The 12394-nt window shown below is 32.5% G+C and overlaps 2 protein-coding genes across 3 annotated transcripts; one reads left to right on the top strand and one right to left on the bottom strand.

Annotated features, from left to right (window-relative positions):
- Positions 1 to 201: 201 nt before the first annotated feature.
- On the top strand, positions 202 to 1067 carry LOC100255361 (magnesium transporter MRS2-1). 2 transcript variants are annotated; one of them, XM_019222119.2, is made up of 3 exons: positions 202 to 416; positions 464 to 802; positions 903 to 1067. In XM_019222119.2, the coding sequence occupies exons 2-3, from the start codon at positions 488 to 490 to the stop codon at positions 1050 to 1052; spliced, it is 465 nt and encodes a 154-aa protein (XP_019077664.2). In that variant the 5' UTR covers positions 202 to 416; positions 464 to 487; the 3' UTR covers positions 1053 to 1067. The 2 variants fall into 2 exon arrangements, 1 of the variants encoding a protein (XP_019077664.2); XR_009466601.1 differs by having other exon boundaries at positions 205 to 416; positions 884 to 969.
- A 549-nt stretch (positions 1068 to 1616) lies between these two features.
- Positions 1617 to 8354, bottom strand: LOC100262209 (uncharacterized). The gene is made up of 2 exons (XM_002263709.5): positions 7989 to 8354; positions 1617 to 2053 (listed from the first exon to the last, which is right to left on the bottom strand). The coding sequence occupies exons 1-2, from the start codon at positions 8137 to 8139 to the stop codon at positions 1953 to 1955; spliced, it is 252 nt and encodes an 83-aa protein (XP_002263745.1). The 5' UTR covers positions 8140 to 8354; the 3' UTR covers positions 1617 to 1952.
- Positions 8355 to 12394: the final 4040 nt, after the last annotated feature.

The following is a 12394-nucleotide window of genomic DNA, read 5'->3' as shown; positions in this document are numbered from 1 at the left end:
AGAATCAGGTCTTTAAAAGACACATTTTTCCAAATTATGAAGTCACTTCTTTAAGGTTTTATTTGTTGTTTTATTTTTCCCTTTAAAATAAAATAAAATAATTAGCAACTCCGACTTTTCCAAAAATAAATTTTCACCATAAAAGGCAAGTCTCGCCGATTGAGTGGTGACGTACGTGAAAAATGCGGATCCACACTCCCACTTGTCAAAACTTAGATTATCTTAGCAAAGTTGAACTACCAAACCTTGTAAGTCATCTGATCTAGGCAATTATCCTAATCAATCAGGCAGCTGAATTAGAAATTGAAGCATATCCTCTGCTGGATGAACTTACATCAAAGATCAGTACCTTAAACTTGGAACGTGCACGTCGATTGAAAAGCAGACTTGTTGCTTTGACTCGAAGAGTTCAAAAGGTAATACATCTCCACATTTCATGTTCTTCTGGATTTTATAGGTATAGGTTAGGGATGAGATAGAGCAATTAATGGATGATGATGGAGACATGGCTGAAATGTATCTCACCGAGAAGAAAAGGCGGATGGAATCATCATTCTATGGTGAGCAGTCTTTGATGGGATACAGATCAATTGATGGTGCACTCTCTGTTTCTGCTCCAGTTTCTCCTGTTTCTTCACCTCCTGAGACACGGAGGCTTGAAAAAAGCTTAAGCGTCACAAGAAGAAGCCGGCATGAAAGTATGAAGAGTTCAGAGAGTGCAACAGAGAGTATAGAAGAGTTGGAGATGTTGTTGGAAGCATATTTTGTTGTCATTGATAGCACCCTCAACAAGCTAACTTCGGTATCCTGCATCTTTCTTTACATTTGTAGACCCTTGTCTTTTAATATACTTCAGGTGGGGTGGAGAAAATTTATTAGTTAGTTTCTTCATGTCGTTTCAGCTGAAGGAATACATTGATGACACAGAAGATTTCATTAACATTCAGCTGGTACGTGTTGTTTCTTTCTTATATGTTTGGTTCCCAGAAAGTATTAAGAAAAGAAAAAAAATTGCTATTAAAAATGATTTCTCATATTTGATTTTACTATGAAAATTATTTAAAAAAGTAAAGATAATTAAAATTATTTAAAAACTTGTGCAATTTCAAATTATTTATAAAACAATAAAATAAATGAGTTTGAAGTTGCATAATTCCTTCACTTCTTCTTTCCTTATAGTTTTCTTCTATATTTTTTTTCTCTCGCCTTTTCCCACAAATTTTCTGAGAACCAAACATAGCCTAAAGCACTGTTCTAAAACTTGGCAAAACATGTGTCCTTTATATGTTAGGTGAATCTAATTGAAGTGCACATGGGTTGATAATGTGCATGAAAAACACCAAATTAGGGTTTGAGTCTTGTTACCCTTTCCTAAATGGCAACAGAAATTTCATTTCAGACCAAGAACCCTAGAATGACTTTTTTTCTGTGCTGAGTGTCCTTTTTTTTTTTGTTTTTGTTTTCCTCTACCTTCCAAACATGGAATAGATCTTGTGCCAGCAGCCAGAGGCCTTTCTCTGTCAACAGGCTCATTATGTCCTGCAAGTGTCATAACTGCCCCATAGGCATCACAAAAGCAAAATGCCCAGCAATAAAGCCCCAAAAATGAGAAAAAATCACCACCAATAATTTGGATCATCTGATTAATAATAATATCAGCCATGCTAAAAAATGATCTGCCAACTTGTCAAATCAAATTCCCATATAGGAAAATTTCAAGCAATTTCTACTTCCCAAACCAATTTTGAGTACCTCGCAGAAAACATTTCAGTAATACAACTCAAAAAACAACACAAGAAACAGAAGCTTATCTGCAAATGTGCTTGTATAAATTTATTTGTGGATCATGAGAAGCGAGTCTGTTGTGCAAGTTCTTAAAAAGAGACGGGCCAATATATCTTCTAACCATCACAATCGTCTCTTGAAGAAATTATGCCCCTCATGGCAAGCTTTCAAATATCATTTTTATCGGATGATGAACTTGTAGAAAGCCTTGCCCTCCTTGCTTTTTCAGCTCTGTCCATGTAATCTTGATGAGAATCTTGCTTTGTTCCTTCACAAGGAGAAAACCATTTTATTAGATTCAGGTAGGAACTAAAAGTCGCACAATTCTGTATATGAAAACTACCAGATAGGCAAACTACCAGTTGTAAGTAAAATGCAGAAGCACACAATCATATGGAGTAAAACACTCAAAATAGAGCTGTTAGTGTTCTACAACACTAGAACTGTATCACATCTTACAGGCCTTACTATTTATATTTGAGAACCAGTCAATCCAAAAACTGAAAAATAAATAAACAAAAAAAAACAATTTCTTATTGTTTCCCCCCCAGTAAACAAGAATTGGAATGCATTTCTTTTCTCATCTGAACCATACTTTGTCAGAGGATGACCAGATTTGAATGAGTTTGAAATGGTTCAGAGACTCGGTGATTTGCATGTGGGCCTTTCTTTTATATATTTTAGGTTTTGCATCTGGAGTTTCTTTCTTCTCTTATCTAAAAAATGATGGAGAAAGAGAAGAAAGAAAGGCATCGATTGTATGTGGGAACATCATACAGCTACAAGAGAACGGATATACAGAATAATCTGAAATGAAACTATTGTGTGAATGTATACTGCCATGGTGTTATCCAAACATAGTACCTAGTTCTCAAAGAGAAGGATGTTGTGCCTTCTACTGAAAGTTATGACAAATTCATGGGGCTCTTCCTTGAAAAAAAAAAAAAAAAAATTTGAAATTTAAAGAAAAAACTGATGATGATGGATGTTTCCAAAAAGATATTGAAGTTATGAGAAGAGGAAAAAGGTGGATCAGAAAGTAAAATAATTTATATGCAGTAGGGAAGAAAGGAGACTAAAAATAAATGAGTCTTGATTTTGGAATAACGACCCCCTTTACCTCACCCTTTACACACACTGTCAGCCATTTGGTAAAGCCAGTGGGCCGGTCATCTCTAGTAAAAAAGGGTTAGGAAAGAAATACTATCAACGTTGGTGATTGCTATAGAAAAATTCTCTAAAATCAAATTGGCATCTCGAGACTCAAACTAAAGGTAACTGCTCCTAAATGAGAAACTATGGCACCCTTGCCATTCGTACATGCATCCAATCTACTCACATTGGTCATATGCAAACAGGGAGAGAAATATAATGCATTATTTTGGCAGAAGGCAAATTAACCAATGAATTGTATATATACAAGGAAAAAACTAACTACTAGTATGAATTTTAAGTACAAAAAAGGGATAGGAAATTCTTCCAAAATGTACAAAAGCTGATCAAAAGAATAGGGAGAATTAACTTGTTGAAAATAATAAGACAAACATACATCTCGAAAATATAACATGAACATGTAGTACAAGTTAGAGAAACTCTACTCTTCTTAAGGGGGTAAAAGATCCCTAAGAAAAGAAACTTGGTCCCTAGTTTTGCCAAATGACCTGCAGCATGATTAGCAAAGTGAGGAGACGAAGAGAGAGCACAACCCAAGTTGCTCGCAGCATCTAGAATTTGGTGAAGCCACCCAGCATATTTCCAAGGACCTCTTTCCGATTTAGACAACCAAGATATTACAATTAGCATAATCTTGTTCCACCCGTAAGTTAGAGAGATAAAAAACCTTGGCATATAGTAAACTCTCTAAAAAGAAGCCAAAATCTCTGCCTCGGTGTTGAAGCCCTCTCATCATCTGGTTTTGGGAAAGCTGCCAACACTCTATGACTATGGTCTCTAATCACACTTGCAATTGCCAATTGAGCTAGGTTACCTAAAGTGCATTCATCAAAATTTAATTTAAATGAACCCATTGGAGGCAGAATCCAAATTGGAAGCAACTCTCTATGCAACCTCTTTGACTGCATGACAAGTACTAATCAAGTTGTAAAACACTTGTAGGGGTAACCTCAAAAGCTACGGTAGTAGAGGCCTAGAAAGAGGAATAAAAGTAAATCAAGTCTCAAACAGTCTTCAAGGTCCTCCATTTGTCTTAAAAAAATCCTTGTATTTTTCTCCTGCCAAACTATCCAGATGAATATGAGACAAGCAACACTCCCGGACACCCTAAAAGAAATAGTCATCACATTAGTCACATTTCTAAAGGGAACCTAATATAACCCAACTACTCTTAATGACCAAAACCCCAAAGTTATTGGAGATGGTAAAAAATGACTATCGATCAACTCTGCACCCTGAAACACAGTACCAGTCTAGATTAAGGGCTTTGTAATGCCTTCTCACTTGTAGCAAATCATCGGTATTGATCTTCTTATTACCCCACCTATGCAAGGACCTTAATCTGAGATGGAACTTCAGATCTTCCAATCAAATTAGCTCAAAAAGAAGAGGTCAAAGTCAATGGTATAGATAGACATGAGAAGAAAGATTTTACGGTAAATATATGAGAACATCAATGACCAAATTTTCGTATTTGGGAAGGATAGTGACATGCACACAAAAATAACAGAAGACATGAAAATTTCAAGATTCTCAATTTTTGAATCAATAAGTTAAAGGACAAAAATTAGAGTTCCAGAAATACGAAGAAGAAGAGAAACTGAGAATAGAGCAATAGGGAAATTCTAGCTTTCATTACTTTGAAAAGGTTTGAAAATCGAGAACAAAATGTTCAATCTTTATACCACAAGTCTTTCTAAAAATGAACTTAGCACCATTCCCCACTGAAAATGAGTATGAGTAGAAAAATATAAGAAAACCAGTGAAATAGTCTTCCAATGGCAACAGTGTGACTACCTGATTGTAATGTTGGCACCCCAACCATTAGAGTGTAACTTGTAGATACTCGACACAACCTTATGTCATGAAGCATTACTTTCTTTGGGAAACTTCTACAGTCACTACCCGAAGAGAGCTTAACTCTCAAAGAGATCTTACTAACCCAGGTTCCTCCTCCTCTTTAGGATTGCACACTTAGTCTCAACTAATAAGGAGGTCTCTTTTACCCTCCTCATTCTTGACAAAAGAAAATCCCTTCACAATTTCTTGATCTTAGAAGACACAGATTGGAATCTTGAAAACAAAAAAAATAAATAACTAGTAATGTGGGACAAATAAGACTACACAAGGGTTATTTTACTACCTAAGGACAAGAAGACTTTTTTTCAACCATATAATGTCCAAGAAATCCTATCTATCACCAAGTCCAAAAAAGAGTATCCTTTAGATTCCCTCTAGTGGGAGACCTAAATATGACAAGGGCTAATGAGAGCCCTTACATTCTAGCAAGGTAGCTAAACTTATTATTTGATCATGGCTAGTTTTGATTCTTGATAGTGCGCAGTTATCTAGATTTATCTTCAGACCCGATATATGCCAAAGAACTGATAAATGATTTTAGTATTTTCAAATCTTTTGTACCAGCGCTTGAAAAAAAAAAATGGTATCATCTACAAACTATGAGTGCAACACACTAATTCTACTTATTCCTAACATAAAGTCTTCCAAAATGCCACTCTTCAACTCTTGGCAGAAGTGTCCAAAAAATCAACAGCAATGATAAAAGAAAAGGGGAAAGTGGATTGCCTTGTATTAACCTATTTAGTTGCTTTAACCCAAACTTTGGCACTTCGATTTCCTAAAACTGCAAAACTATCAGAAGATAAACATTCCCTAATCCAAGTCCTCCATCTTTTACAACACCTATTTATTTCTGATATGTGAACTAGCCCTATCCACATGATCATATGCCTTTTGTGTTTTCTCATGTATTGCTTTATTTGCCACTAATATTGCATTTTCCAATGCGACATGATGAAACTTTGGTCATAATTTTGTTCAAATTTATCACCAAAATGCAATGTTTTAAAACCAAACTGGTGATTGAACTGAAAATCCTTATTCATCAAAATGCACGAACAAGACCCTTGTTCATCAAGGGTCCTTCCAATGGAAACTCCTTCAAAATCACTTAGAAAGCCTCTCACAATCCAAGGGCTTCAGGCCAATGTTATTCCATAAAAATTTTATCAAACCAGTAGAGCAATGTTCCTCAGATATAAGTGCACCTCTATTACAACCACAAATCATTTTGAATGAATCTTTTTATGATCTCTAATGCCTACCATACCCAAACAAATGGCATAATCAAATTTATTAAACATGTTGGGGAAATTGCCTTTTGAAAATGACATAATAAACTAACAAGTATTATGTAGGGCGAGTTGTTCAAAACTAATGGCAAGAAAAAACTAAAACAAATTTGAGCAGAAAATCTCTTCAGACATTCAACTTCAAATCAATGAAAAAATTAATTACATCATCTTGGATTTATCACAGGCAAACTGATTTCCAAGCAAAAGTAATTACATAAGCCAGGTGTGTGCAATATATGTTTCAACTTTTTGATCATTAATTGTACATCTTGGAAAGATTGTTTGTCCTTCTTTGTATTTACAGTCAGTGAAATTGTTTCCAATCAAAAAAAGAGAAAAAAAAAAAAGCCAAGTATGTCACTTCATAATCCTTGACTACAAACAATATGATAAAACTAAGGTATGTTTTCACGGTGCTTCTCTTTTGTGAAGTGAACAGAAGGACTGGGCTTCGTTAACCTTTTTATTTAAAAAAAAAAAAAACAAAGCAAAACAAAAAAAAACAAGAATATAATTAGGAATAGAAAAAGTATAACCAAATTTGAAGAATGAATTATCTTTCAAGATTCAAGGAAAGAAATGAAAATAAATAAGTAACCAAATAGCTACACAGAAAAAAAAAAAAAAAAAAAAACTGGACAAAAAGCCAAAATCGAGGAAAATAACTCTCCAAAAAAGTTTGGAGTCAAAGCACCCTTCTTTGCTAGGAAGTCAGCTTACCGTTGCTCTCTTTAACAGTGAAAATTCACAATCTCCCCACGGAAGTTTCCCCAGTCAAAGCACCCCTCTTTTCTAGGAAGTCAGCTTCCTAATTGCTCTCTTTAACAATCCCCACAATATAACTACCTAGAAATGTACCAAATCTCTCTGGAAAGATACACAAACCACCAAGGAATTGCCAACACGTTTGTCATCCAAGAAATGACAGAAGTATTCCTCTCCATACACAAACTTCTCTGCATTGTGTAAAAGTTGCAGAAGGGTTCTAAGCTCAGCTTCAACAGCAAAGGCCAAAGCCATTCTGAACAAGTCTCAAGAAGGTAAAGCCACTTTTATCTAGAAATCCACCAATCCCAGCATGGCATACATCACAATGCAAACCCACTGTTTTTCACAGGGTATATCTAAGTCCTTTTGTTGATACCTGCTTGCACTTTTTCCTCTTGCCTTCCTCAATTTATCCTAACCAAGGATCAAATCCAGCATCCTAGATTCAATACATGCTCACAGTTCTAGAACCCACGTTCTTTACCCTTGCCAAACGCCATCCTGAGCTTATCCAGACAGCTTTGCACCATCTCTCATTGAGTTGATCGTTATATACCATCAAATCTCACCAAATGCATTTTCAGAAGCTAAAACAGAAAAATAACAAGCGTACAAGGGGCATAACCCCAAGAAAAACCATCAACAACTGAACTCCACAAAATTAAAAGATCAAATCCCTACTGGAATAACCAAGCATATTTCCAATATTCTTTAAATAAACTAACTTTTGTATCAACAAATAATTTGGCCGAAACTAAGGGTTTTTCAAGTCAAACCTCTTTTTGGGCCAAGAAAGCCCGGGAAGAGAAAGGAAAACAAAATTTGATTTCATACAATAGAGCCAAGTAGCTGTATCAGGCGTTACAGAATGGAGTTTCAATCAAACAAAGCAAACCCCATAACTGACATTTGAAACTTCTTCCGATGCTACAAAATTTTCTCAGCAACCAAACAAGCACATTTCGGGATTATCATCCAGATTGGGCTTAAACGGAGGAATTTTAATCAAATAAAGCAAAACCGATGACTAAATTGCAGACTCTTTTCTTTTTTCTTTCACGTTCCGAGAGTTTCTATGCAATTACACAAAGCAGGAAAATGACGAACCTCGGGTCATTAGATACCATGGAATCCCAAAGGCGATGCTGAAGATGGCAATGCCCGCAAGGACGTGCTTCTTGTCCCCACTGTAGAGGTAGTACTCCATTCTTGACCTGAAACCTCCATTGCCGCCATTGCTCTTGGCTTCGCTTCCCATTCTCTCAGGAATCAAACAGCTAAACCCTCCCCCTTCTTTGCCCAGTTGTATTTGTTATATTTTTTTTTGGGGTTTTAGACCCCTAATATAATGGAAAAATATTTATTTGAAAATTGTGACATAATAATTTAATAAATGTGAAAAAAAAAATAAAAAAATCAAAGGCACCCCCTTCATAATAAAATATGGGGAAAAAAAATAAAAATTATGATTGTTCCCATAAATACTAAGAAAAAAAAAATAATAAGAAAAAAACTTTTCTCATTTTATTATAGAGAAATGAATTTGAAATCAGCATTAAAATAATTTAGACTTTGAATTTATCTTCTTCTTCTTTTTTCTTTTTCTCATATTTTTCCTTAAATTTGTTAAGAATCAAACATAACTTTACTTCAAACTAAAAAATTAAAATAAAAAATAAAAAGGGAGAGTAAAAAAAAAATAGGTTTAAAAAAAGGTATGTAAATATACAAAATGAGTTTTTTCATGAAAATTCATATTGATGGATCATGAATTGTGTCATGTCAAAGTCTAGATATTATATTATATAAGTCAACCCAAACTTGACCTAAATAATAATTATATAAAAAATATAAATTTAAATGTTACCTAATTATTACACAAATAATAGGTCATATAATTTATTTATAATCAGGTCCTCTTATTTAGTCAGTAGATTGAGTTATATCTTGTATAAGTCTTTATGATTAATGTTTCAATCAAATACATTTATGACTAAATTGATTTATTTATTTAAAAATAAATTTAAAATGTCAAATAATTTAAAGTATGATTAGGTTAATTAGTAGAATTATTAAAAGGGTTAATTCGGATCAAATTCGTATTATGCAAGTTAACCTAAAAACTTTTTATTCATTAAATAAGTTATGCAATTCGACATGAATTTAACTTAAATTGAATTATATTCAACCCAAATTGAATTATACTTAATTCAAACTCACAAATAATGTATAAGTCGACATGAATTTGATCTAAACTTAATTATATTCAACCCAAACGGAATTATACTTAATCTAAACTTGTAAATAATATGTTGTGTTCAAATCATGCTGAAGAATTGTATCAAACTTTGTTACCCCTACATGAATCAACAAAATACCTAATGAGTAGTTTCTTAAATGTTCAGTTTTATTTTCAAATTATTCATCTAATATTCTTGTTTATTTCTTAGTAACTAAAGGACTCCGTATAGTCAACTTGCCAATCATAATGTTAACTTTGACAATATATTGTGATTTGCCATAGTGATTTGTTTGCTAGGACATTGATAATATATCATGGGGATTATGAAAAAGAAATAAATATGAAGTTTTTTTTTTGTAGTAGTAGTAGTAGTAGTAAAATGTCTTATGCCTTGTTTGGTAACTATCTTCGAAAACAATTCTTAAGAACATTTTTTTAAAACTATTCTCTAATGTTTTATAAAACAAAAATCTGTTTGGAAACGTGAAATATTTTTAACATATTTTTAATATTTTTAAATATGTTTTAAAAATTATTTTTATATCTACCGCTTTATTTTTAATCATTCTATAAGTTTATATAATTATTTTTTAAAACAATCCTTAAAAAACAAACGGAAACAATTAAAAGATATTATCTAAAAACACAGTATTTTCTATTTTTAAAAACAAAAATTAAAACACAGTTTTGTGATTGTCAAACATGTTTTTCTATTTTTATGTTTTGGAGAATAGAAAACTATTATTCAAAATAGTTATGAAGGTATTAAACTCTCTTCCAAGTCAATTTTTAAGTGATTGATATTTGCATAGAATTGTTTTCACCTCAATTCACCCTGTCCATATCCATAGTTTGCATTTTTCTTCATGTTCTATTTTTTATTTTTTATTTTTTATTTCTATTTTTTAGTTGTTCATTATATACAAATATTTTTAAAAAATTATTTTCTTTAATTTTGAAAATATTTATTTTATTTTAAATCACAAATGGTAAAATTAGATGAAATTAATTAATTAATTCAATTTTAATTATTAATTATTTCTTTAGGATTTCAAGTCATATATTACTATTTTTGTTTAAGTCAATTAATATATAAATTCTATTATTATTATTATTATTATTATTTTATTAAGAGTTCTTCCCATGTGAAAGTTTCACAAAAAGATTTTGTGTGGGAAATATGTTATTGAAGTTTTCATAGAGAAGTATATAAGATGTAAGTTTTGTAATTAAAGATGCACGGGAAGGGTAAATAGACTTAAGCATCACTTATCTAAAACCTATCATGTTATGAAACCATATAACAAAGTCAATAAAAATGTTAGATTAGAATCCAAAAAGGCATTAACTAATTATAAGGAACAAAAATAAAAAAGAAATTGAGAAAATAAAGGCTAATCTTAAAAGATAAAAACACCAAGAGAGGGGGGGTGAATTGGGTTTTAAAATTTTCTTTTTAAATACAACAAATTTAAGCATAAGAGAAGCAAATATAAAGAGATAGAGTTAGAAAAATCAAACTCAGATTTTATAGTGGTTCAACACTTTCTTTCCTACGTCTACTCTTCTCAAGCTCCTAACCGAGTGAGGATTCCACTAACTTGAAACTTCAACTAAGCTTTTAATCACCTTTACACTTGGATTCAAGCTCCAGTAGGCTTTTACACAATCTCTTCAAGTTTCAACTTACTTGAAGACTTTAACACTCAATTAATAAGTCTGAATCTCTCAACCTAGCTTAACAAAGATTCAAATACAACTCAAGGCTAGAACGAATCACAAATGTGCACTAAAGGATATGCAAATGAAGATATAATGCACCAAGAAAAGAAATGAGAGCTTTTAAGGCAAGAACAAGTAGGTAAACAAATAAATGCAAGTATTCTCTTGCTCATAAATGAAGTGGAGCTCTCTATTTATAGGTTTCTAACATCGAGAGCCAATAAAACCAAAAAGCAGCTTTAACCGGTTGAGTTAGGGGTCGACCAATTCACTAGCTGTTTGAGTATTTAATGCTTGGTAGGTGACCGTTATCCTCGACCGGACCTTGACCGGGAAAGAAAGGCTAATAGAAGAGAGAGTGTGTCTTTTACACTTCTTGATCAAGAAGAGGGAACTGGTCAATTAGTACCCTGGCCGGTTGAACCGATTTAGACAGAGCCTTGATTGGTTCACCATTTTTGACCCGAACACCTATCTTTTTCTGGTCTCTTTGCTTCTAACACTTAGACAAGGTCTTTAAGTAAAATTATATGCAAATTTTGAAACATTTTGCCTAAGGTTCATTTGATAGATCTAGGATTTTGATGGAAATGTAACTTTAAAGCATAAACCGAGTTTTTCAAATATGCATAAAATGATATGTAAATCCTAAGTGCACCCATGCATTCATCTTACATATGTTTCCTATGATTTAAGGTCCTGTAAAAGTATTGATCTTGCATCCATTAGGTTTTTTTGATGAATTTCCTAATTAACACCTGAAATTCTTTATAATTCAAATTAATTAGTAACTTAATCATGGTTTGTTATTATCAAAACATGATTAGGAGAACCATTGGGCTAACAGAAATGGATTATTCCAAGAAAATTGATAATATGGGTTTAACTTGAGAGTGTCTTTTATAAAATAATAGGGACATTAGAGATTGGGAGTGTTAGTGGGAGTGGGGAGCCCGTTCATAGGGGACCCATGGATAAATTCACCACTTTACAACTTAAACAAAATACTTTAAATTCCAAGTGGAAGCAAAAAATAAATAAATAAATAATAAAAATAAAGGAATTGTATAGGAAAATTGGTTGGTTTATATAATCAAAAGGTTTCTCATTCAGTAGAATGATCCTTATTAGGTTCCTAGAATTGATGCTATTTCAAAGTTAGGACTTGGGTTTAAGCCTCCATCTATGCATTAATTAAGGATATGAGTTCTTAAAGAAGAGGTGAATGACATGAATATTGTGATGGAAGAACACAAAAAAACTTGGAGCAATATGAATGCTTAATTACATCAAATAATTAGATAGATAGAAAGAGTATGTGTTTTATAAATTTTTTAGTGAATAGTGTTAGGATAAAGCTTTTAAAAGCATAACATGATATGACAATTATTAGGACAGAGCCTGGAAAACATGACATTGTGTAACAGTTTGAGATTCATTAATAAATTTATTTATTTATATTTCTTATTTAATTTATTATCTCATTTGCATTAATTGATTATCACGGCATACATACCCATTTCAATTGCATTGTACATGAATTGGGTTT

The sequence above is a fragment of the Vitis vinifera genome, chromosome 9, assembly GCF_030704535.1.
Source record: "Vitis vinifera cultivar Pinot Noir 40024 chromosome 9, ASM3070453v1".
NCBI classification, from domain to species: domain Eukaryota; kingdom Viridiplantae; phylum Streptophyta; class Magnoliopsida; order Vitales; family Vitaceae; genus Vitis; species Vitis vinifera.
This window is presented reverse-complemented; position numbering and strand designations above follow the sequence as displayed.